Source organism: Meriones unguiculatus, chromosome 5, assembly GCF_030254825.1.
Source record: "Meriones unguiculatus strain TT.TT164.6M chromosome 5, Bangor_MerUng_6.1, whole genome shotgun sequence".
NCBI classification, from domain to species: domain Eukaryota; kingdom Metazoa; phylum Chordata; class Mammalia; order Rodentia; family Muridae; genus Meriones; species Meriones unguiculatus.
Genome location: NC_083353.1, coordinates 104,493,740 through 104,519,234, shown reverse-complemented (window position 1 = coordinate 104,519,234; position 25,495 = coordinate 104,493,740). Strand labels below are relative to the sequence as shown.

Here is a 25,495-nt window from a genome sequence, read left to right as displayed (position 1 = left end):
ACACATACACAGCATACCTATAAACCACACCAAACTCCACAGCGAATACACTACACATATACACACACCCCACACCAAACCACATACATAACATGCACCCCCCCACATACACATACCACACACATACTCCATATCCACATAAACCATAAACCACATCACACAACACCACACCCATAAACCACACCAAACTCCACACACCTCACACACGCACAGCTCCCCCCTCCCCACTGCACCAAGAACATTACACACACCACACACACACACAGTCACCACAGCTGGCTCCCAGGGGCCTAGTGTGTGGCTTTCAGTCTGCTGAGTGATACACACGTTTATAGGACAGGGACACACTGCAAGGCCCATTCATCTCCACATAAAAGTCTCCAAAACAAAACCCTCTGTGCCCCAACTTTTCCTCTACGATAAAAAAAACTTCCTCAAACAAACACCAGCTTCCCCCGGACAGGACAGGAGCCTGGAATCTGGGGATTTCCCAGGGCTGGCAGGCCTCAGTAAAAGGGAAAAGATGGCTCCTCCTGTCTCAACTACAAAAATAAGAGTAACTTCCGCTTCTGTGGAAGGGACTGCAGGGACAGGCCAAGTGGCCCAGGCACACCTGCTCCCCAGGGCCACTCAAAGTGAGCCACAAAATGGCTGATGGTGAAAGTACGGAGAGGGGCACCTGTGACTTCTCCATTCTCCCCACCCCCATCTCCTCTCACTGTCTTTCTCCCTTTGGCAAAGGAACAGCACTATGGCATGGGTCATTCACAGGTCAGCACATTTTTCCCCTTTCTTCAGTATCTTCAGTTACAGGAAATAGCCCTTGGCCTAGCACTAACTGCCTCTACAGCACCCCTCCTCTCTGTCTCTCCCTTTTTGAGATAGGGTCTCACCATGCAATCCTGGCCTGGAACTGGTTATAGAAACTGTAGAGGGTCCTATCGCTCACAACCCGACGCCAGGTGTGACTAGACCACACTAGATCCTTCCCTAGCATTCTTTTTTCTTTCTTGCTTGCTTGCTTGCTTGCTTGCTTTCTTGCTTGCTTGCTGCTTTCTTTCTTGCTTGCTTTTTTTCTCTCTCTCTCTTTCTTTTGGGGGTGGTGGTGACAGAGTTTCTCTGTGTAGCCCTGGCTATACTGGAACTCACTCAGTTGACCAGGCTAGCCTCAAACTCAGAGACCCGTCTGCCTCTGCCTCCCTGGGATTAAAGCCGTGCGCTACCACAGAGCAGCTAGAATCTTCAAGGTCCTTACAGCCAGCCCTAACCTGATGGCACTGTGTTTATCTCTGCCCAGAACAAAATGCTCCATTCTAGTAGCTGGAGTGCTCAGACCTAATTGACAATTTACACAGGTCCCCTGTGATGACTAAGGACACTTAATATGAAAGTACACACCCCTTAAGGGCCATTGACCTGCGGCTCTGGAATGCCTGGGAGATCCGAGTGGCCTGCAGGCGAGATAAGAAGAGGATGATGCTCTGTGAGGTAGTGACAGCTGCCTTTGCTTCTGTACAGCCTGCTTAGCGATGTAGGAGAGGGATGAAATGGCCTTTTTATTACTATATAGCTCAAACGTAGGAAACAACTGAAGGAAGCAAAACAGTTTTCCCGCCCAGCTGTGGATTCCATGCGCAGCTGTAATGCACACCTGTCTGACATCCGCCTTAAAACCCCACCTTAACCTCCCTTCCACACAGCCTTCTGTTTGGCTCTAAGGCTGCTGTCCTTCTGCTAGTTGTAAGAATAGACTCATTTAATCTAAATGTGAATTGAGCCTAAGTCTCTGGTTCCTCCCTGGTGGATTCCAATGCCACAACAAATCCATCCTTGTGAAAGAGGTCACATGTACTTTGAAAAAGAGTTTCAATATATTCACTCCTTAAGCTTAATTGTGATAACTGTCATCAGGAAACTTTTTTTCCCCAAAGTTGTACTGTATTTAAACATGTCTCAAACAAAACTGCCCAGGCTCAGACTCTAGAGTTTGAACAGCACTGGTTCCTGAACTATTTTGAACTAGATTTCCTTTGCACCTCATGAAAGTCGCTACTCACCAGCTCTGACCCCCATAAGAAACCCGGCTGGCCTAGAATATGCATTCCTCCTCCTACCTCTACCTCCTTCCAGCTGAGGCGCCTGATTCTCTGCAGCAGGATGCCACGGCCTCTGTTCTTACCCTGTTTACAGATGGAGGAACTGAGGGATGAGGAAGCTGAGTGGGAATTTAAGCACAAGTGGGTCAGCCTCTGGCCCAAGCCCCTAAGGGTAGCTTCTCCATGCCGGGCTGGCTAGCTTCAGGCCCCTCAGGGAGTTACATCTCATGGGTTTGGGATCTTGAGCTTGCAGGCCACGGGCCACAGGGAAGGAGACATGAGCACTGGAGAAGTCTTGGATGGCATGTGCTGTATGAGGGGCAGGAGTGCTCAAGTCCCACGATTTGAGTCACCTGGAGCAAATCCTTAGTGTTTCTTTTGATGAAAATAATAGGGAGGGGTGGCTCACTGGTAGCGCACTTGCCTTCCAAGCCTAAAGCCCAGGGTTGCATCCTCAGTTCTCCCTCCCCTTCCAAAAATGACATTTATAAAGTTACCTCATTTAGGGACTGGGAGGTTTTGGTGCTGGGGATCGAAACCAGGCCCTGAGCGTGCCAAGCAGATGCTCTGCCACAGGCCACAGGGATCCCCGGCCCTCAGCCTTCTGAGCAAAGCCCAATTACAGCCACCCAGTTCTATAGCCCAGAATACAGTTGAAATCAACATCCTCCTGCCTCAGATCCACAAATAGCTAGGATTACAGCCAGACACCACCATGTCTAGATATTTCCTCTTTTCTAATTCACTGTACAATGTGTTTTCATGCACACACACACACACACACACACACACACACAAAATAACTTAAGAATACCTATGGGGCTGAAAAGATGGCTCAGCAATTAAGAGCACTGATTGCTCTTGCAGAAGACCTGGGTTTGATTCTCAGAACCCATAGTGGCGTACCACCATCCCTAGGGGATTCTAGCAAATCTGGTGCCCTCTTCTGCCTCCAGAGGCACTGTATACAAACAGTCCTTATGCATGCCTTCAGTCAAAACACCCACACACATAAAATAAAAATAAATAAAACTCAGAAGTGGCAGAGGAAGGGAAGGGAGAGCACCTGTGTCCAGAAAGGAGCCGGGTTCCGCAGGCTGACTCCTTTCCTGTTCCTCCTTGAGGTTTCTTGCAGAAGCAGCCACAGGCCCTGGTCTCATAGCCTCTGGTAAGGCTGGGAGGGGAGAAGTGCTCTCAGGAAGTGGCTTCCCTGGAATGAGGTATGAAAGACACTGTTATTTTCCATGACCAGGGGAACCATGGAGAGGCAGATCCGGAAGTCAGGGGCTTGGGGTTCAACCCTGCCTCAGTACAAATTCTCACTGCACCTCCTGAGTTTTTCCTGTCTGAGCCATGGCCTGCCCATCTGTCCACTGGGGCGATGGGCTGTGACGATCAAACGGTTTGGCTCTGACATTCTGAAACACACACACACACACACACACACACATACACGCACACACACACACACATACACACACAGCTTCTGACTTGGTGAGTTGTGCAGCTTCAGAAAAGTCACTTTCCATCTGATCTGTGAACCTCCTACAAGATGGAGACCATTCCGGCTAGAGAGATGGCTCAGCAGTTAAGAGCAATTACTGTTCTTACAGAGAATCTGGGTTCTGCTCCCAGCACCAGCCCATGGCAGCGCACAACTGTCTGTAACTCCAATTCCAGGGGATCCAATGTCCTCACAAGCACCAGGCATGCCCATGGTGCAGACATGTATGTAAACACTCATGCACATAAAATAAGCAGGGGCTGAAGAGATGGCTCAGTGGTTAGGAGCCACAGCTGATCTTCCGGAGGACCCAGGTTTGATTCCCAGCACCCATATGGTGGTTCACAACTATCTGTAACTGTATTTCCTGGGGATCCAACACCCTTTTCTGGCCTGTGCAGCACCATGCATGCAGGTGGTACACGCACATATATGTAGGCAAAATACTCATACACATAAAATACAAATAAATACATCTTTAAAAATAAGTAAATTTAAAACAAATGGAAGCCAGGTGTGGTGGTGCACACTTGTAATCCCAGCACCCAGGGAAGCAGAGGCAGGCGGATTTCTGTGAGTTCGAGGCCAGCCTGGTCTACAGAGTGAGTTCCAGGACAGGAGAAACCCTGCATCAAAAAACAAAGCAAATAAACAAAACAAATAAATGAAGACCATGAAGGTAATGCCTGCTTGCCTCCTTCCCGGGGCTGCTGTGAGCGAAGAAGTGAGAGCCCAGGTGTCGCAAACACAGTGCGTATGCAAGGGCCAAAAAACACGGCCACAGCCCTTTGCTCAAGGTCCTTGGCTCTAGGGGTGGATCCATATGTGAAACAACAAAAATAAAAGCCCACAGGGGATAGGACATCCTCTTTTATCTTTCACCCGCACTGTATGCAGGTGGTGCATATACATGGCCACAGGCAAAACACTAAAATAAGCTAGCCATTGTCGCACTCACCTTTAGTGCCAGCACTGGGGAAGCAGAGGATCTCTATAAGTTCTAGGCCATCCAGGGTTACACAATGATACCTTGTCCCAAAAAAAAAAAAAAAAAAAAAAAAAAAAAAAAACAAATCTCGAGCACCGGAAAGATGTCTCATTGTAGGAGAGTGTACTGCTCATGCAGAGGACCCAGATTAGGGCCATCAGATGGCTCATAATCAATAATCATGTGTAACTAGATACAGCGGATCTAACCTCTCCGGCCTCTGAGGTCACCTGCACTCTCTCTCTCTCTCTCTCTCTCTCTCTCTCTCTCACACACACTATCCATACACATATCAGCAGCTCAGTTAGTCAGTCTCTCAGCAGCACCAGGCTGAGCTGGAGTGAAAGAATCCCAGCATCATTTGTTCCAAGTGATAAATGGAGTTTCTCAAAACAAAGCATTGCTGCAGAAGTCGGTTGGCAAACCCAAGCTCGGGTACTACAACAGATCCTATTCATCTGGCGCTGCGCTTTCACGAAAGCTGGCACATATGCCTAATTTCCATAGCAACTTCCCTGGCAGTTAACAGAGTTACTTGAATGCATGCATTTACTTTTTAAATTATCAATAGGGCTGAGGTTGGAAGTCAAGCCCTCAAGATAGGCTGGGCAAGCAATCTGTCCACAGAGCTATACCCCAGCACTCTCCCATTACACTCTAATCATCTCTATAAGCCAAGTCTGTTGGCTCCTCTTTGTACTCCTGGCACTCAGGAGGCTGGATTCGGAAATTCAGCCTGAGCAATTTAGTGAGCTTGTATTAAAATAAAGGGAGGGGAATGATCTAGGAAGATAACTCTCTGGGAGAGTGTTTGTCTAGAAAGTGTGAGGCCCTGGGCTGGAGGGATGGCTCAGTGGTTAGGAGCACTGGCTGCTCTTCCAGAGGTCCTGAGTTCAATTCCCAGCAACCACATGTGACTCACAACCATCTGTAATGGAATCTGATTCCCTCTTCTGGTGTGCATGCAAACAGAGCACTCATATATGTAAAATAAATAAATCTTTAATATTAAGAAGGAAAGAAAGAAAAAAGTGTGGGGCCCCAAACTCAGTCCCTAACAGCAAAATCCCCCACTGTCTGTGACCCCACACCAGTCCAAGTTCCCATGGGAGAAAGTGCAGTCCCTGCACAATTAGGAACGAGGTACAGTGAGGTCACTGGGAGGTTCTGGGAATTTAGGACAACAAAAGGCTAAATGGGAGGCAGAAGCAGGCAGATCTCTGTAAGTTCAAGGCTGTGAGTTCGAGGCCAGCCTGGTCTACAAAGTGAGTTCCAGGAGAGTCAAAGCTAAAGGTACACACAGTCTAAGCTAAAGCCCTGTCTTGGAAAAAAAATAATAATCTGATGGAAATTACAGTGACTTCCCCCTGAGTACTGTAGTTGTGTTTTTTTTTTTTTTTAATTACATTTACTTATTTGGCCATGTGTGTAGGTCAGAGAACAACTTTTGGGAATTGATTCTCTCCTTACACTATATGGGTTCCAGAGACCAGAGTTAGGTCTTTAGGTTGGCAGCAAGCACCCTCACCCACTGTGCCAGTTCACTGGCCCACATTCCCTCTTTTAAATAAGCCTGTCTTAGGCCTGGCATGATGGCACATGCCTTTAATCCTGGTACCTAGAAGACAGAGACAGGAGGATCCCTGTGAGGTCAGTCTGCTGGTCAGAGCAAGTTCCATGACTACCTAGCAAAGAATGGAAAAATGAAAAGCCTGTCTTATGAAAGCAGAAGCAAGCACCAGCTCCATCCCTTCCCAGCTGAGATCACTCTGGACCACTTCCCAGAGGATGAAGGCAGCTAGCCAGAGTGGCTCAGCAGGCCTGTAATCCTAGCATCAAGAGGCAGGGGATAACCAGAAGTCTGAAGCTAGCCTGAGTTACACAGTTAGATCCTGCCTCAAGAGAGAGAGGGGAGAGAGTTGGGGATACAGTGCAACAGGGTAGTGTTTGTCTAATATATATGATGCCCTGGGTTTAATGCAAAGCACAGAGGGGGGGTGGGGTTGATGAGAGAGAGAGAGAGAGAGAGAAAGAATGAGAATATGAATAAGAGGCGGAGGGACAGTATAAACAAACTATTTCACTCAAATAAGAAAAATGCCAGACATAGTGGTACACACATTTAATGCCAGCACTCAGGGGACAAAGGCAGGTGGACCTCTGTGAGTTCAAAGCCAGCTTTGTCTACATAGGAGTTCCAGGACAGCCAGGGCTACATAGTGAGACCCTGTCTTGAACAACAACAAAATCCTGTGGATTGCTCAGCTTCCAAATGAGCTGGGTAGAGCAGGCTAGAAGCCCTAAGCTTTCACGAACTCTTAAAACTTTTAAGCATTCTAACATCTTCATGGCAGCCAGTAGATAAACAACCTGCAGCCAGCAAAATGGCTCAGTGGGTAAAGACACCTACAGCCAAATCAAACCTGAGTTTGATCCCTGGGCCCACATGGTAAAAGATGACACAGACTACTGCAAGTTGTACCCTATCTTTCCCATGCACCTCATGAAACATGCATGCATGTGTGCACATGCATGCATACACACATCCAATAAGTAAATAATAAGTACATGTAAAAACAACTTTTACATATGACTTAACTTGACATGGTGGCACACGCCTTTGATCCCAGCACTTGGGAGGCAGAGGCAGGTGGATCTCTGCGAGCTCAAGGCCAGCCTGGTCTACAGAACAGGTTCCAGAACAGCCAGGACTACATATCAAGAACCTGTCTCAAAATAAAAACAAAAATTAACAAAATCAGAGACAGAGATGGACAGAAAGCGTTTTCAAACACTCAAGCTGGGTGAGGAGCCTAGGAACAAGAGCATCAATCCGGGGAGCAAGCACAGTGAGGGGTCCATTTGCTGGCTCTGCCCATGACAGCGCAGAGAACTACCCAGTCTCACGGCCACTACCTCAGCCTTAGTCCAGTTCCCTCCACGGCCCTATAAGAACTCTAGAGAAGCAAGTTTGACACCATTTTCCTCTCTTGGAAAGCCACTCCCTCGCAGGAGTTTCTCTTACTTTTCCTCAGTTTCCCATGATTCTATACTTCTTTCTTTTCTCTAGGTTTCTTTTTATCTATGTGTGTGTGTGTGTGTGTGTGTGTATGGCACATGTGTGCATTGCCCTCAGGGGGGATAAGATGGCGTCAGGTCCGCTGGAGCTGGGATTACAGGCAGCTGTGAGCCACCTAATTGTGAGTGCTGGGAACTGAACTCAGGTCCTCCAAGAAGCGCTCTTAACCCCTGGGCCATCTCTTCAGCACTGTTCCATCCTGGTCATTTAGGAAATGTGCGTTGTTTTGGTTTTTAAATAATTTATTTATTTGTATTTTATGTACATTGGTGTTTTGACTGCATGTATGTCTGTGTGAGGGTGTCGGATCCGAGGGGTTATAGACAGTTGTGAGCTGCCATGTAGGGGCTGGGAATTAACCCCGGTCTTCTGAAAGAGTAGTCAGTGCTCTTAACCATTGAGCCATCTCTCCAGCCCCTGTGTTTTGTTTTGGTTATTATGTTGTTATTTGGGTTAGAGTTTTTGTTTTTTGTTCTGTTTGTTTGTTGAGAGAGGGTCTCCTGTAGTCCAGGTTGTCCTCAAACCAACCACGAACTGAGAGCAAACTCCCGATCCCTATGCTTCCACCCACAAGTAAGGGGCTCAGGGAATGGCGTTTGTGGGTCATGTCACCTGGAATGCAGTCGCTAAGGCAGCCACTTCCCCATGGCAGCCGGCTTTGAAGCCCAGGAGGGGAACAGACAGTCTTTGTAAGAAAATGTCAACAAAACCCATTTGCTGAAATAACTTCCAATTTACGAGCACGCCTGCCACCAAGCTGCCCAAATGGGGTGACCAAAAGCAGACAGTACACCCCCAAGAAGCAGGCCCTCTTACACGTCTCTTACCTAGACTCTGTTCTCTGCCAGGGACACTGTCTTTCTTGTGTAGTTCCTCTCTCATGAAACAGCCGAGAGTGGAGGTCTCGGGGTCCTCAGAGGGCATAACAGCAGCACCTCGAGATAGGTGTGTAAAGCAGAAGGGCAGAAAGAACCCTCAACCGTGACTCTGTACCGAAGCCATGCCTACAACAGTAGGAAATGACACCCTGCCTGCCCCCGCAGTGCTCATGGGCCCAGAATATGATGCACCTTTTCTCTTATATTTTGTATTCATCCATGTGTATACACAATATGCACATACCAGCATTCCTGTGTGCACGTGTGTGAATATGGACATGAACACGTATCATAGAGCTTGTATAGCATTTGAGACAGTCTCAAAAGTCTGTTGTTTTTCTACTGTGTATACCAGGCTAGCTGGCCTGAGAGCGTCCAAGAATTCTCCCTTCTCCATCTCCCTTAGGAACACTGGAAATACAGACACTGGTGTCCATGTCCGGCTTTTACATAGGCTCGGGTCCTCAGGTTTTCAAAGAAGTGCTTTTCTACCCTGAAACATCTCCTCAGCTAGAAGCATTTTCTTGACTGCAGCCTGAATGAGCCTCAGTTTCTTCATCAGTAACATGAAGGCCTTACTTAACCTCCAGGTTCGATTCCTGGAGACTTTGTTCTTTCCCCTGCTGCTGGGAATGGAACCAGTGCCTGGCACTGAGCCACGGAGTCATAGCCCAGCCCCTGTGACTTCTTTTGTTTAATACAACTCTGTGTCTCTCTATGCAGGTGTGGCGAGGACATCAAGGCTCCCGCACTCATGGCTGACCTTTACAAGCTCCATAAGGTACACAAAAGTTTCATTTACTGTTTTCATTCTAGGGAGAGTCTATCTTTTCTGCCTCTTTCCTGTTCTTTCCACAATGATGCGCCATAGCCTGCACCTGGCCACGTGTCACATGGACGTGCTCAGGGTTGGGGTGGGAGGGAGGATACACACTGAGAGGGGCAGCAAGAGAAGGCCTGGGGGGAACCTGTCAGCCCATTGGGGGTGAACACTCCCTCAACCACATAGGGACGCCCAGCCACAGATGTCAGCTGACAGGCCGAGGTCAGGCTCCACTGCGTCAGGCCCCATCAGCTTCCTGAGAAATCCCCGGCCGGGTGAGCCGTGGGTTAGATCGAGCGGTCTACATGCAAATGACAAATAGCCTGTGTAAGGTTCAAACGTCTGGGCTGGGGATACATCCCAGAGGTTCAGCGCTTGCCAAGCATGACTGAGTCCCCGGGGCCCCACATCCCCAACACCAAAATAAGTAAACAAAGAAAAGGAAGGAAGGAAAACATTGAACGCCCCGATGTGTCCTTCCCTATGGTTGGCGTGCTGCTTGGCTCAGAAGGAGCTGGTGTGAGCCAGCCTTCCTACTGTGAGAACCAAATGGGAGACAATGTGGTCTCTCTGTTTCTGTTCCCAGGGACTTGGCTCGGTCTGCAAACCACCCCACCAAGCCCCCCCCCCCACTCTTTCAGTCACCCGGAAGACAGGCCATGCCACAGAGAAGAAAATAGAACACCACAAGCCCAGACGTCAAGAGCAAGAAGATGAGTGTTGTACCTCACCCAGAGCAAGCTGGTGACAGAATCCCCTGGACAGCCTCCCCGTGGTGGGGCCATTGCTCGTTTTCTCCTTGGGGATTAAATTCGCAAAGGGCACTAGGCACATGTACTGATTCAGAGTACACAAAACTCAAAGGCAGGGAGCGGACAGAGGTGTAGACCTGGGATGAAACAGACACAGCTTCACCGGTCAGCTGGTGCCCAAGGCAGGGTCTCCACCCTCTAGGCCTCCTGCACCCTCCGTGGAGTAATAGTAATCCTAACCGCAGAGCTCCAGAAGCATGCCAGGGCTTGGTGAGATGAGATGAGAAACGAGACACAGCTGGCCAGGACCCATGTACCAGGCAACGCGCACCTACAATCCCAGCAATCAGACTGGATTTGATTGCTCTTCTAAGCGACCCTCTGCTACACAGTGAGCCTAAGTCAGCCTGGGCCACATGAGACCCTGCATGGCAGACCGAAGGAGAAATATCCCCAATAACCTTGGACATCTGAACACTTGGTACCCAGTTGGTGATACATTTGGGGAAGGATTACTGGGTGAGCCCTTATTAGAGGAGGCATATCGCTGAAGGTTGGCTTTGAGAGTTTAAAGACCCGTGCCCCTTTCAGTTTGTTCTATTTGCTGCATGTTACTAGGTTCAATAGGTAAGCTCTCAGCTTCCTGCTCCACGTCTGCCTGATGCCAGGCCTTCCCACCATGACAGATTCATTCATCCCTCTGCAGAAACTCTTCATCTCCTCCTCCTGCTTCTGTTTCTGCTTTCATTTTGTTTTTGTTGTTGTTATTTTTCCAAGACATTGTTTCTCTGTGTAGCCCTGGCTGTCCTGGAAACTCTCTTTGTAGACCAGGCTGGCCTTGAACTCACAGAGATCCACCCGCCTCTGGGGTAAAAGGTGTGTGCCACCACACCCGCCCAGCTGACTCTCACAGTAACAAAAGAGTAACTAACAGACACAGTCTCAACAAACCTGTGAGCCACACAGGAAGACAAACATCACGTGTTTTCTCTCATAAGCAGAATCTAGAGCTAAATATAAACAGACAGAAAAATAGAAAGGGGACTATGAAGGGGAAGGAGTCTATGGGGATGGGAGCAAAACAGGAAATTGGGGGAGACAAAATAGCTTTTTTTTTCTCATATGCAGAATCCATATTTAAATACATATATTTTCATACATGTGTATAAACATATACACACACATACATATATGTATGTATATACGAGAAAGAAAAAAAGGGGGACAATTTGGGGGAGAGGGAAGAATGATATGCAAATATATGCTAAGTATACTGATGCATATATGTACAAATGTCAAACTGAGACTCATTATTTTTTAAAAAGGACCTCTGGGCCAGGCATAGCTCACCTATCATCAAGCTACTTCAGAGGCCGAGGCAGGACAATCATTAGACCTAGAAGTTCTAGGCCAGCCTAAGCAAAGACTCTATTTCAAAACAAAAAATTACCCGACTAAATAAAAATCAGAAGAACCTCTGGCTTCCAGTGACAGTCTATGAGGAAGCCATTAGAATACAAAGCTATTCTCAATTTTGTTTTGCGTTTTTGAGACAGGGTCTCATATAGTCTGGACTGGCCCGAGACTCACTATGTAGCCAAGGGTGACCATAAAAATCCTGATCCCGGGCACAGCAGCACCCACTTTTAATCCCAGCATTAGGGAGGCAGAGGCAGGTGGATTTCAGTGAGCTTGAGGCCAGCCTCATCTACAAAGTGAGTTCCAGGACAGCCAGGACTAGATAGAGAGACCTTGTCTCAAAAACACAAAACAAGGCAAAACCAAACAAACAAAACCCTCCTGATTCTCCTGCCTCTGCCTCCTGAGAGCTGGAACTGCAGTTGTGCATGGCCGCACCCGGCTCATGTGGTGGAGGACCAAACCAAAGGCTTCCTGAATTCTAGGCAAGCATCCCCAAGGGAGCCACTGCAGACAGCCTCTCTATGCATATCTTAAGCACTCGCAGAAAGTAAATGTGGGTAGGGAGCAAGTTGGTGGGCACGGAAACAAACAGCACAGGAAGCGGATGGTGGGAGAGATGTGGACCCACTCTCATCTATCCCCAGAGGCTTCACTGCCTTATCATTTGAAGGATGAGCAGCTTGGAGTTCACTCGCCTGGCAATCCCCTCCACTCAGGATGGTAAAGGAAGGCTATCTCTGAGACCAGCTTGGAATACACAATGAGCTCTAGACCAGCCTGGGCTACATAGAGAGACCCTTTCTTGAAAAGTAAAGGAGCTAAGGAGATGGCTCTATTGCTGAAGTGTCTGCTGTGCAACCAACCATTAGGACCTGAGTTCAGATCCCCAGAGCCCATGCGAAAGGCCAAGGGAGGGGACAAGTGTTCCTATAACAAGAACACTGGAGAGATTGGAAAAGGCAGATCCCTGAAGCTCACTGGCCAGCCAGTAGAGCTGAAATGTTGAGCTCCAGGTTAAGTGAGGGTCGCAGGTTCAAAACATACAAGTGGAGAGTAACCGGAAGTCACCTAACATTGACCTCGGGCCACCACACAAACACATACTCACACCAGCAAAATATAGCCATCCCCCCCCACCCCCCCACACAGGTCCAACTGCAGCCCTGCCATCCACTTGAAGAAAATGAAACCTGAAATACTTGTTTTCTCTGGAGTCGTTTATTTCTGCTCCACTTCCTTCAGTGGAAAGGATAAAAGACAGTTTACTGTGCCGAAGCCTTGGCTAACCCCAGGGAGGCCCGGGCCTCCTCACCTGGCTGCCTGGGGCCATGTAACACAATGGCAAATCCCAGCACTGCAAATTGGGACAGAGCTGCCAGCAAGGTCCTCATTCTATGAACACATTCTGGAAATCCCACCCTTTGCCCACTGAGGGCAAACAATAATGCAATACGTAGGTATTTGTTTTAATTCTTAAGTTGATTTGTAGCTGGAATGGATCCATCCCTTCTAAACAATCAAAAAGAGGTTAACCGCAAACTGAGGGACCCAGGAGCCAGGCACTCACCTCAGGAACAAACAGTTCACTAGACCCTGGCTTTTACTTTTCCAACTAATTCTCAGGCCCAGTCTGTGCACTGGTGGTTTAACACCACACGTGTGCAAACACACAGACTACATACACACACATACAGAGAGAGAGAGAGAGAGAGCATATATAACATGGACAAAACTCCCAATTCAAAAGAGACATAGGCTGGAGAGACAAGCAAGCTATCATGAGCACTCACTGTTCTTCCAGAGGACCTGGGTTTAATTCCCAGCACCACACAATGGCTCACAGCTGTCTGTAACCCCAGTGAATTTGACCCTCTCTTCTGGCCTCTGTGGGTACTGCACTGCACACACATGTCATACATACTTACATGCAGGCAAAACACTCATCCACATAAAATAGAATAAAAATAAATAATTTTGTTGTCTTTTGAGACAGGATTTTTCTTTATGTAGTCCTGGCTGTCCTGGAACTATCTCTGCAGACCAGGCTAGCATCAAACTCAGAGATCTGCCTGCCAAATAATACAGTGGCAAATCCCAGCACTCTTCACTGGGGCTCTGCTGAGCACTGCTCAGCTGCCAGCAAGGTCCTCATACTGTAGACACATTCTAGAAACCCTGTCCTCCCAAGTCCTGGGATTAAAGGTGTGCACCATCATGGCTTATTCTAATTAAAAATTTAAAAGAGAGAGACAGGCATGACCCATCTCCTAACTGCTTCATATCTAGATGCCTAGAGAGCCCATACCTACCTACCTGCGGTTTCAAAGATTCACTGTGACTAATTCATTTACAATGTCAGAGACATGGTCTTTGCTTGAGACAAAACTCAACCATGACTGAGTCAATTCCCAGAACTGGGGAAGTGGGGCTGGGGGGGGGGGGGGAATCAACCAATTTACAAAGTTGGAACACTCATATGCAAACAAGAAACTTGAAGGAAGGACCCCATAAGCTTCTGTGAGGAGATTCCCTTGAAGCAGAGGCCCAAAAGATGACTGACGACGAGGACTTGCCTCTGGAAGAATACAGGAAAGTCTAGGAGAGACCAGGGCTCCAGGGAACAGCATGTGCAAAGGTCCCAAGGCAGAAAACATTTTGATAAGTTTCATCAAATAAATAAAGACCTAGTGACTAGACTGAAAGAAGAGGCAGGTAGTAGTGGGAAAGGTCAGAAAACTAGACAGAAGTGAGACTGTGTAGGGTTTTGAAGGGTTAGGCAGACAGAGCCTTGTCAAAATCCCCTTGAACTAATGTCACTTATGTGACCCACTTGCCCCTTCTCATATCCCAGAAGCCCTTGCAATTAGATTGAAGCCATGTCACAGGTCCTGGCTAATCAGGATCAAAAAGCCAGGGTATGTCTTCCATTGCCTCCCCCATCACAAAGACCTCAGAGGTCACATATTCTAAACCCAGCTTCAAGAACACAGGAGCTATCCTTTCCCACATTACAGCTCATCTCAGGGTTTATGTCACAACGTGTGACGCAGCTAACACTGACTCAGGACGGCTGAACCTAACACTCGCAACAGCGGCCTGGCGACCACAGCAAGGTTCACGGTCAGAGGCTGGCAGATGAACTTCTTTGTGCCCCAGTTTAACTGCGCTGCCCACGGCCTCATTTCATTCTTCCATCACTCTCAAAACCCACAGTGACAGAAGAAGAATCAGTTCCGGCAAGGAAATTGGGTAACCTTCTCCACACTAGGCATCAATACCTTAAAAAAAAAAAAAAAAATGTGGCCATCTCTTGACGCTTCCTGCTGTAAAAGCAGAGTAAACTGGGGCATGACTATACCTTGTTCATTTGATCGTTGGCGACAGGGTCTCTTCAGGGTGACTTCAATGTAGCCAGGACTAGCCTCGAGCTTCTAATCCTCCTGTCTCCACCTCTCAGGTGCCACCACACCTGAAGATGCCCCTTTCTCTGTGGGGGAAACTGAGGCTTGGCCTAACAACCTTACCCATATACAGATTAAGGTCAAGCTGACCTCCGGTTTGCATCCTGGCCACTTACAAATTAAGTGACTTTGGGCAAGTTTCTAAGCCTTAGCTTCCACATCTATAAAATGAGAGTAACTAATAGTCATGAGGGAAGTGCTGGCTAGGACATGCTAGGTACTGTAATTCACACACAGCTCCAAGGACAGGTCCCTTGTGTCCCAGGGAATGAACCTAACTCACTTTTTGTTGTTCCCTGAGGCTGCGAAAACCTTAGAGAGGGCAAACACAGAAACTCTCAGAGCATGTAGGTCATCTGCATGCATGTATCCTGTCCTCTATGGAGAGGAAGGGAACATACTTCTCTACTTTGCTCAACAGCTGCCCAATGTCCCCTGTCCACAGGGCCCGGATCCAGGAAGGAAGTAACTCTGGCCTACACGTCAAAGCCAAAGTCTGAACAGTTGGGGTTGCACAAGCACAACTTCCAACAACAAAACTCAACAAGAAAATTCCAGCTGGGGTTAGAACTCGGCCGCACAACTCTTACCTTGTGGGTAAGGGTCCCATGCCCAGCACCCACACAAAAAGCAAAAGAGAAACTCGCAGGAAGACAGCAGTGGCCAGTGGGAGAGGAAGGTTTAGTCATCTCCCACATCCCTTCAGACCCCCAAGGGTCTCCCCCCAGCTCAGTTGACAGGCAGAACCGAACAGCTACATGGGAGCAATAAGTTTTCATAAGATACAGTTGGTAAACTGACCTTGTCAAGCTGATGGTATTTAGAGTCACCATGGAGGCATCTTTTCCTGGGTGCATCTGTGAGGGGTTTTCTGACTTAAGTTAACTGAGATGCAAAGATCCAGCCAGCATGTGGGCAGCACCGTCCCATGGATTAGGATCCCAGACCACATACAAAGGAGATGTCACCAGCTCTCCTGGCTATGGACGAAGTGTGGCCAGTGTCCAGGGTCCCAGTGCCACACCTTCCCACCGTAAAGAACCATGTCCTCAAACTCTGCCAAATAAGCCATTCTTTCCTATAGCTGCTTTTGTTGGGATTTTGTTACAGCACTGAGAAAAACTACTAAGATAACAGTAAACACACACATATACTTTAATCCCAGCATTTAGGAGGCAGGAGCAGGGGGATCTCTGTGAGTTCCAGGCCAATCAGGGTTCTGTTACACAGAAAAATCCTGTCATGAAAAACCAATAATAGCCGGGCACGCTGGTGCATGCCTGAAACAGAAAGACAGGGAGACAGAGGCAGGAGGATCATTGTGAATTCGAGGCTATCCTGGTCTACAAAGTGAGTCCAGGACAGCCAAGGCTACATAGAGAAACCCTGTCTCGAAAAACCAAAAACCCAAACCAATAACGATAATAATAAAAAATAATAGATATAAAATAAAAACAAACAGCAGGATGTGTACCAAGGCCTGAGTGACTTAGGTTTGTTCTATCAACAGAGAAAGTCTTAAAGAAGCCAGGAACACACACAAGACCAAACAGCGGGTTTGTCTTTTCAAATCAGAAGTGGGGAGCATGCTTACTCAGCATGCTATAGGCCCTAAGTTTGATCCCCAGCATTCCATCATCTGGGTGTGGTGGTACACACCTGTAATCCCAGAATTTAAAAGGTTGAGGCAGGAGGATCAGGAATTCAAAGGCCTCTCTGGGTCTTCAAAAGTGCCTCCTGTCCACCACAGGTTCTGTGAACTTGCTGTGCCCTCGGCCTAGAAATGACCAATCAGACCCTCCTTTCAGCTGCCCACCAGCCCTTCCCATCTTCCTCTCACAGCTGTCCTCCCCAACCAGTGTCTGTTCCTTCGAGTACATGTGTTGCTATTGGCCACATGTGTGTGTGTGTGTTCATATCATTACTATCTATCTACATGTATGTGTATTTGTATCATTACTATCTATCTACCCCACTAGACCAAAGCACTGTCCATGTCTTACGCCTGCAGTCAAACCCTCTACCACTAAGCCACATCCAAGCCTCTCTGTCAAGGTGAAACAGATGCCCCCAAGAAGCTTGAAAATCAAAGACCCACTAAGAGCCAGGGATTGCCGGATAGGCTGGCCAGGACCTCGATCCCAGCAGGTAATGGAGAGGTCTTGTTGGAATCAATGACTGCTAGAGGCAAGTGGCTACATGGACCGTGACTTCCTGTTCCATCCCAGCAATGAATTTTGAGAGCACTGGCCGGAAGAGGGGTGCAGATAACCTCCTTCTGGTGGAGGTACCCAAGGTCATCAGAAGCTGATAGGGGAGAGCCACAGATTGCATCAGATGCTGAATGAAAGTGACTGATGGTGATCAGGCCTCACTCCCTTGGGAAGAGGACACGTGTGGGAAGCTAGTTGTATATAGACATCCAGGTGACCAAATGAGAGAGGTGTAGGTGTGTATGGGTGTGTGTGTGTCAGGTGTTAACTAGGCCTGGGCCAGGAACTCCTCCCCCAGAGAAACAAGATGCTTTAGGTATGTACACTCTTCCTCCCGAATTTCCCAGTCTTCCAGCAACCAGATCAGCTATGGGACCCAGCTCTGGACAATGCTTTTGAGTGGAGGTTAGAAATGCAGCTTCCTGGTCCAGCCCTCAGGAGGACAAAAGCACAGCCATCGTTCCTTCTTGTCACCTTAAGCCAGAAGCCGTGTATCCCTGCCAGCCCCTGACATCAGCACACCAGGGAACCATTTTATCTGCCCTGGAGAGCCTAGGATGTCACTTGTGGAGAAACGTTCATGGCTCTTTGTGTGTGTATGTGTATTCGAGAAAGAGAGAGAGAGAGAGAGACTTTCTATCTTATTCTCTTAAAGCAGTGGTTCTCAATCTTCCTAATGCTGCAACCCTTTAACACAGTTCCTCATGCTATTACAGTTATGTTATCATAACTGTAATTTTGCTATTGTTATAAATCATAATGCAAATATATGTGTTTTCCCAATGGTCTTAGGTGACCCCTGTGAAAGGGTCATTCAATTTCCCCAAAGGGGTTTTGACCTACAGGTTGAGAACCACGGCCTTAAAGTCTTTCACTGAACCTGAAGTTGATAGTTTTGGGGGCTAGGCCAGCAAGCCCAGCGGATCAGCTTGCATCCAGCCAGCCAGCTCTGCTCTGCTTACAGGCACCTGTGGCCACACCCAGATTTTACTCTCTGGACATCAGAACTTCTGTCTCCATGTTTATTCAGTAAGGGAGCTCACCCACTAAGCCGCCCCCCAGTTGAGTTGGTTGGTTGGTTTGAGACAAGGTCTCATTAGGTAGCCCAGGCTAGCCTAGAACTCACGATCCTTCTGCCTCATGCCAGGCCCAGCTTGGCTCTTTAAGCCTCTGTAGCCCAGACTGTGTGAACAGACGGGAAGAGGGAAAAAGCTGTGCTGGCGGAAGCTGCTTCCTATTGTCTGCCCTCTGTACTCGTTCTACTTCTAGTTATAGTTCATCTAGCAGGTTAAAGAGTGACCTTGGCAATTAAAGCTGAGAAAAAGTGAAGGAACAGAAACCCACAGGCCCATCCTCCCCACAGACTTTGATTTCAAGACACAGAAGTCTAGCTACTACGAGACTGAACTTGGCCTTTGGCTCATACATAAAGGTCACAGGTCATTATTCACCACAGTGTGTATTTACTGAGACACTACTCAACTCCATGGAAGCCGCTGGACAGCTGGGACTTTTGGTGGGGGCGCTAGGAGCCCAGGTCCTTGCCTAGACAGACGTCCTACAGCCATGCAGGACATCTGTTGAACGCAGCTACCTTCAGATCGATCTTTAAGATGTGTTTAGGAGGGGCTCAGAGGTTAAGAGCACTGGCTGCTCTTCCAGAGGTCCTGAGTTCAATTCCCAGCAACCACATGGTGGTTCACAACCAGCTATAATAAGATCTGGTGCCCTCTTCTGGCCTGCAGGCAGAACACTGTATACATGATAGATAGATAGATAGATAGATAGATAGATAGATAGATAGATAGATAGATAGATAGATAGATATCTAGATAGATAGATAGATAATGGAAGAGGTGTTTAGGGGGCTCGGGATAGCTCAGCAGTTAAAAGCACTGGCTGCTCTTGAAGAGGACCAAGGTTTGATTCTCATCATCCACACAGTGGCTCACAACTATCCCCAACTCCAGTTCCAGGGGATCTGATGGCCTCTTCTGAACTGCTTGGGAACTACATACATATAGTACACACATATAAATGCAGGCTGAACACTCGTACACATAAATAAAAATAAATAAATATTTTTTTGAAAAGCAAGAGAAAGAAATGTTTGAGAGCCAAGCATAGTAAACATACGTCTTCAATCCTGGCCCTTGGGAGGCAGGGGCAGACCAACCTGGTCTACAGAATGAGTTCCATGACAGGCAGGCAACACAGTAAGACCCTGTATCACAACACACAGACACACACACACACACACACACACACACACACACACACACATATTTGGGCAGCTAAAGTGTGTAGTTTAGTGTAGAACTGTTGTCTGACATGTATGAGATCCAAGGTTCCATTCCCAGGACCCAAACAAACGAAAACCAACAATGGTGGGCAGAAATCAAATTTTCAAGTTAACAGCAGCTGGGCAAATTAATAATAAGCATATAAATGCAAAATAAGATTAAATAGCTTAATCAGAAAAGGGGGCTCTGGGCATTCTTAACACAGGAACTTCAGCGCCTGCACACATGCCCTGGGTATACACCTCTAAAATGGGCAGGCAACTTTTTTTTTTCTCTATTGAAAAAAAAAAATCGAGAGTCAGAAAAGGGAACTGTGTGTTGTCTGAAAACTTGATGCAGGGTTGAGCACACAGCCAGAATCCCACGAGGACAGCCGAGAGGCAAGGTAGTGGAGACTGTGGGGTGGCTTCGGCCAGCAGGACTGAGCAAAACAGACATGTGTTTGGGGAACTGGACGTGCATAAAAAGCAGAACTGGAGGGACAGGTCTGAGAAGGGCTCTAAGCCACCAAAAGCCAGGAGGCGATACTTCCTGCTGGCCCAGAGAGCCCACAGTTGTTGGGAGAGTGGAGCAGATGAGATCCAGATGAGACCTGGCGGACCTTGGACCTTGGGACCTCAAGCCATGTAGCTGTTCTTCTGTTGTTAGTTTTTGAGACAGGGTCTCTCTATGTAGCTCTGGCTGACCCAGAACTCACAGAGATCAGCCTGCCTCTGTCTCCCAAGTGCTGGGATTAAAAGTGTGTACCACTGGACCTGCCATGAATGTGCTTCTTTAAATCTGGAGCTATATAGTCTTTGTTGACCTCCCACGGTAGAGAATTTTCCTAGATAAACCAATGATCTCGGCTGTCAGTGGCCAGGGTGTGTGTGGTCAGGCTGTAAGGCTCTTCTTCTGCTATCACACATCCTGATGAGACACCATTGCCTTTGCCTAGCCTGGCCATCTGCCTCCCCAAAGAGGACCAACTGTAACCACACTGTGACCACATATGAGCTGCCAGTTCTTCCCCATCATCTAGGGACCCTCCCTTGCCTCCTTTGGAGTCATCAAGAGTTTATAATTACAGCCAGGCACAGTGGGAGACAGAGACAGGCAGATCTCTGTGAGTTTGAGGACAGCCTGGGCTACAAAGTGAGTTCAGGACAGCTGAGTCCACACCAAGAAACGCTGTCTCATAAAACAAAAACCAAACCGAACAAAAAAGATTTTATAATTAATGCTTTCAAAATACAAAAACGGGGTTTTATTTTGAGGCAGGGTCTCATGTAGCCCAAGCTAGCCCTGAACTCATTAGGTGGCCAAAGCTCACTTTGAATTCCTGATCCTCCTCACTCTACTCCCAGACCGCAGCAAGCTGCCACCACTTAAATATTAAGTATTATCACTTCTCAGCATCTGCCACATTTCAGGTTTCTAAGACACAGAAATCAAAATTGAGGTCACCATCCTCAGGGGCTGGTCACAACGATCAAATGAAATGCTCATGGTTCCACTGATCATGGGGACCCAGGCTCAAAGGCTCCCAGAGAGGGCTCTATTTGGCATCCAGGCTGGTCCTTTTTACAGGACAATGGTGGAGTCCAAGCCCTCAAAAGGAGATTCTCCCAGGACTGCACCCTCGGTCAGACCTGGACTCACTCGGCCGTATCTTGCCCAAAGCCTCTCTGGCTGACCCCTGTGGAAGGGAGAGCAATAGCGGGCTGGCATATCTCAGAACAGGACAGGATGGGTTCCAGCCGGTTCTACTGAGCTGTGAGCCAAGCAGGGTACCCTGTCCAGTCTGGAAGGAGACTGGGTGTGGAGCTTCAAACAGCACAGACACCAGGGGGACGCCAAGCCCAGCAGGCAGGGGCTTAGTGTGGGGGACAATTTCTGGGACTGCAGAAGCACACTGGGCTGCGTTCACTCCTACCAGAACAGGCGCCTCCTGCTGAAGTCACGGGGAAGGTCATGGTGTGTGAAAACCCTGGGTTCCTACACACATTACAGTCCAGGGAGGTAGCCAGTGGCTAAAGAATGAAGACACAGACCTAGGGTGGCCCCGAAAGGCCACGTGTGCTGCCGCTCCAAGGCTGGAGCTCTCTAACCCCTTGCTCTAAAAGAAGGCTTTAAGGTCACCCAGGCAAAGGCTGTGCCCTGGGTTTGATGACGCAACAGGCAACCACTCTCACCCCCATACAGGTCAACTTCAAAGCCCACACGGGGTCTTTCCCAGGCCTCGGGCGACTCATCTGTTTTGCAGTGCTGGAGCTGGGAGGGGCTGCAGGGCCTGCCGCACCCCCAACCCCAACACCACCTTTGCCCTGCAGACTCCTCCTTTGGGCTCTCTGACCCCTGGCAATTTTCTTTCCACTCTTCCGGCGTTCTCTCTTTGGACTGGGCATCCTTGACCACAGTCCTAAGAAAATTGGTCTGTTTATTCTCCCTTCTTTCCTGAGGCTTACCGTCTCTCCCAACTGGCCCCCCGATATTTTTCAGTTTTTAAATTTTATTTGTGTGTGTTTTCAGGGAGAGGCACAGAAGCCGAGGCATGTGTAGAGGTCAGAGGTCAACTTGTGGGCATCTCTCCTTCCACCATGTGTGTCTCAGAGATCAAACTCAGGTCATGGGGCTTGGCAACAAGTGCCCTTACTCATGGGGCCATCTCCCTGGCCTCCAATATATGTATTTTTTTTTTAATTACAAAAATAAAATGGCTTAGATCTCTGGCTAGCTGGCCTTTCTCCTGATAAACCCAGTGTCAAGTGCAGTACACAGCAGGCCTGCGGGTAATACCTGATAAATCGGTGACTTGGTGTGTGAATTTTAACCTGGGAAAAAAGAAGGGTCCTAGGGCTGGGATGCAGCTCACTGACAGAGAGCTCATCTGGCCCCAGTCAGTTCTGCTCCCTGCACTGGCAAAAGACTGACAGGGTCTTCAGATCCACAGCCCTTGCTGAGACTCCCCTGGGGACAGGTGGTTACTCACAGCTCAGGACAATCTGGGCAGCTCGGTAGAGTTCCAGGTGACACAGGAGATCCACCAGCTGCTGGACAGTGGCCTGCCGCATGGACCACCACCACAGCAGCTCCCGGGTGATGCTCACCCCCTGCACCCTCTCCATAGACTTGATCTTCCTCAGCTGCGTCAGGTCTGTGATCACATAGGAGGCTGGAAGGCAAGAGAAGGCTGAGCTTAGAGCTGGAGGTACTGCCTCCCGGGGAGAGTCTCTGCCTGGCCCCTGCTCTTCCCACGTGTCAACATGGCTACTGTCCCCGGCAGGATGAAGGTCATAGGTCAGAGCTTGGGAGTCTTTGAGCATCAGCAAGTTCCTTGCTTGGGATGTTCTCTTCCCCAGCACACAGCTCCCAAATGTGCCCACTCCCATCTAGAATGGAAGCCCTGCAGGCAGAGACTCCATCACCGCCACATCCCCATATGGAGAAACTGTCTGGCTCTGGGCAGCAAGCCAGGATGCAGATGAGTGAGGGGAAGCAATGTAAGGAGGCCCTCTGCCTTAAGGATGCTCTGTTCTTGCAGGACCCCAACAAGGCTCCCCTGATGCTATTCCCTGAGCACCCGGCTCACTACGCCTCAATGCCGGTGGGAGAGATGAGAATGTTTGTGATTGGTGAATGAACAAATGAATTGATGGCCACCCTCCTTGTAGAACTGTCATAGGAACCGAGAGAGCCCATGGGGTTGGCACTTTGCTAACTCTGAAGTACTGGAAAGAGCTGCAAGGGATTGTGCTGGCAATCACACAAAATTATGCAACCCCTTCCTTTTCTTTTAAATAAACCCAAGACCAAAGCCAAGGTCTTACTGTATAGACCAGACTAGCCTCCAGTGAAGCAATCCTCCTGCCCCTGCCTCCCATATGCTAGCATTACTAGGGTGAACCAACACACCTGGTTTCCCTTTGCATATATATAATCTATATTATAATATATATATATATAATATATATAAATACATATATATGTATATATGTATATATATATATAGATAATAGCTGATTGTTCTTCTGGAAAAAACACTCCTGAGCCAAGGAAAATCACACGAGTACTAGCTTTAGACAGATTTTGACAGACAATAGGTAAGACCTGTTCCTATTTATCAATGCTGTAGTTCAAGCCTTCTTCCAGTTGATCCGGGCTCATTATAAATGGCTACATTTCAGTTGTATTACTACTTGCCAAGCTTGATGGTACCCGCCTTTAATCCCAGCACTCTGGAGACAGAGACTGGGGGACTTCTGTGAGTTTGAGGCCAGCCTGGTCTACATAGTGAGTTTCAGGAAAACTAGGACTACATAGTAAGACCCTGCCTTACATTTCTTTCTATCAAAAACATTACTTTTATTATTGTTCTTATTGGCATGATACTAGGTACTGAACCCAGAGCCAAGTCATACCTAACTCCACTGTGAGGTTTTTTTTGCCAGCCCATAAAGAGCTAATTAGTTAAGTCAAATGGGTTTTTGTGTTTTGTAGAACTAGGGCACGCTGAACCACTGAGCCACACTCCCAGCCCTTAAATGGCATTTTCAACTGTGACATACTATCCCACTGATTTCTTTTTTTTGAGAGAGAGAGGGTCTCACTATGTAGACCAGGCTGGCCTTTAACTCACAGAGATCTGCCTTCCTCTGTCTCTCAAGCGCTAGGATTAAAAGTGTGCCCGACCTCGTCCAGCCCTACCACTGAATTTATTGACCTAATAAAGGAAGCATTAAAAAAAAACAACAATGATACAGACTGGGGAATGTGGCATGATGAAAGAACACCCACTAGGCACTTGCCAGAGACCCCAGGCCCCATCCCCAGTACTGTAAAACAAAACAGAACAAAAATGAGAAATTAAAAACTCAAGCTTTGGTGTCAAGAGTTCAAAGATCACAGAGCAGCAATTTATTGGAACACAGACACAGAGTCAAGTGGTTGAGTGTACTTGGTTGGTGTAGGGTTTGCCCCAGCACCACCAACAGAAAATGTCGTTAAGCCCTGAACACGAGACCAGGATGAGCCCTAGAGAGAACGAGTGAAACCAAAAACTCCATGGAACTTTTCCGTTTGGAATATGAGCTTGGGAGGACCAAGTGGGGTACAGGGAGGCCAGAGTTAAAGCACAGGATTTGGTAGGACTATGGAAGACGTCAGAGCCAGGACAGGCACCACGGACGTTACACTGTCAGTCCTCTCTGGACAAATGAGGGAAGGCGGCAACATTCTCCCACAGAGAAAGCCTCCAGGAGAAGTGCCCTATGGGAATGGAAAGTTCCAGAGTTGCAGTTTTAGTCACTGGAAACTCCAAAACGGATTCCTAGCCATCAGGAAGTGATTTAAGCAGGCCCAGAGTCCCTTCCAACTGCTCACAAGGGGCTAAGAGGAAGGTGTGACGTCATGCCAAAGCTAGCCTAGCAAGGACACCAGTGGAAGTGGGCCTCCGCTAGCCAGAGCGTTGACCCTCTGTGACTTTCAATTTCTTCCCAGGAGAAACAGGAAGTGAACTCCAGGGTGCCTCTGCAAAGGGACAGTTTAGTTCTGTGAAACGTGAAGCTGATGTTTCTTAAGGTATCAGTCCCAGAGCGAGATGGGCAGAGACGGGGTGGGGGCGACTCAGTTACTGCCAACGGCCCCTGCTGGGCCGTGGCTCATATAAATCTGGTCATTATGAAAGGAAGAAAATCCAAGTCCTACCTGAGAGACCCAAGGGAACCACTGGCTACATTCAGGCAGCTTTATTTCCCAGACTCCCACCTGTGTGAACGCTGCCATTCAGACCTGGTGTTCCACAAAGGGCCCTATGCTAAAGGCTTGGTCCCAGCTTGGTACCTGGGAAGGTAGGAACTTTAAGAGATGAGATCCTGGGGGAGTCTCGGAGGACTCAGAGGTGTGCTCTCAGGAGGGCCTATGGGAGTCCAGCGTCTTCCATGAGGTGGCTTTGCCTGGTGCCATGAGACACTGCCACAGGCACAAAGCAGAATCAAG

The 25,495-nt window shown here is 48.2% G+C and overlaps 1 protein-coding gene across 3 annotated transcripts in view; it reads right to left on the bottom strand.

Annotated features, from left to right (window-relative positions):
* The window catches only part of Irak2 (interleukin 1 receptor associated kinase 2), a 56,237-nt gene that overhangs the window by 24,095 nt on the left and 6,647 nt on the right, over positions 1–25,495 (bottom strand). The window contains exons 2-3 of one of the 3 annotated variants that reach the window (XM_021637648.2): positions 22,491–22,673; positions 3,163–3,306 (exon numbers count right to left, since the gene is read on the bottom strand). In XM_021637648.2, coding sequence (XP_021493323.1) covers positions 3,163–3,306; positions 22,491–22,673 — 327 coding nt within the window. The remainder of the gene's footprint in view (positions 1–3,162; positions 3,307–22,490; positions 22,674–25,495) is intronic. The other 2 variants (XM_021637649.2, XM_060383943.1) reach the window with 2 other exon arrangements.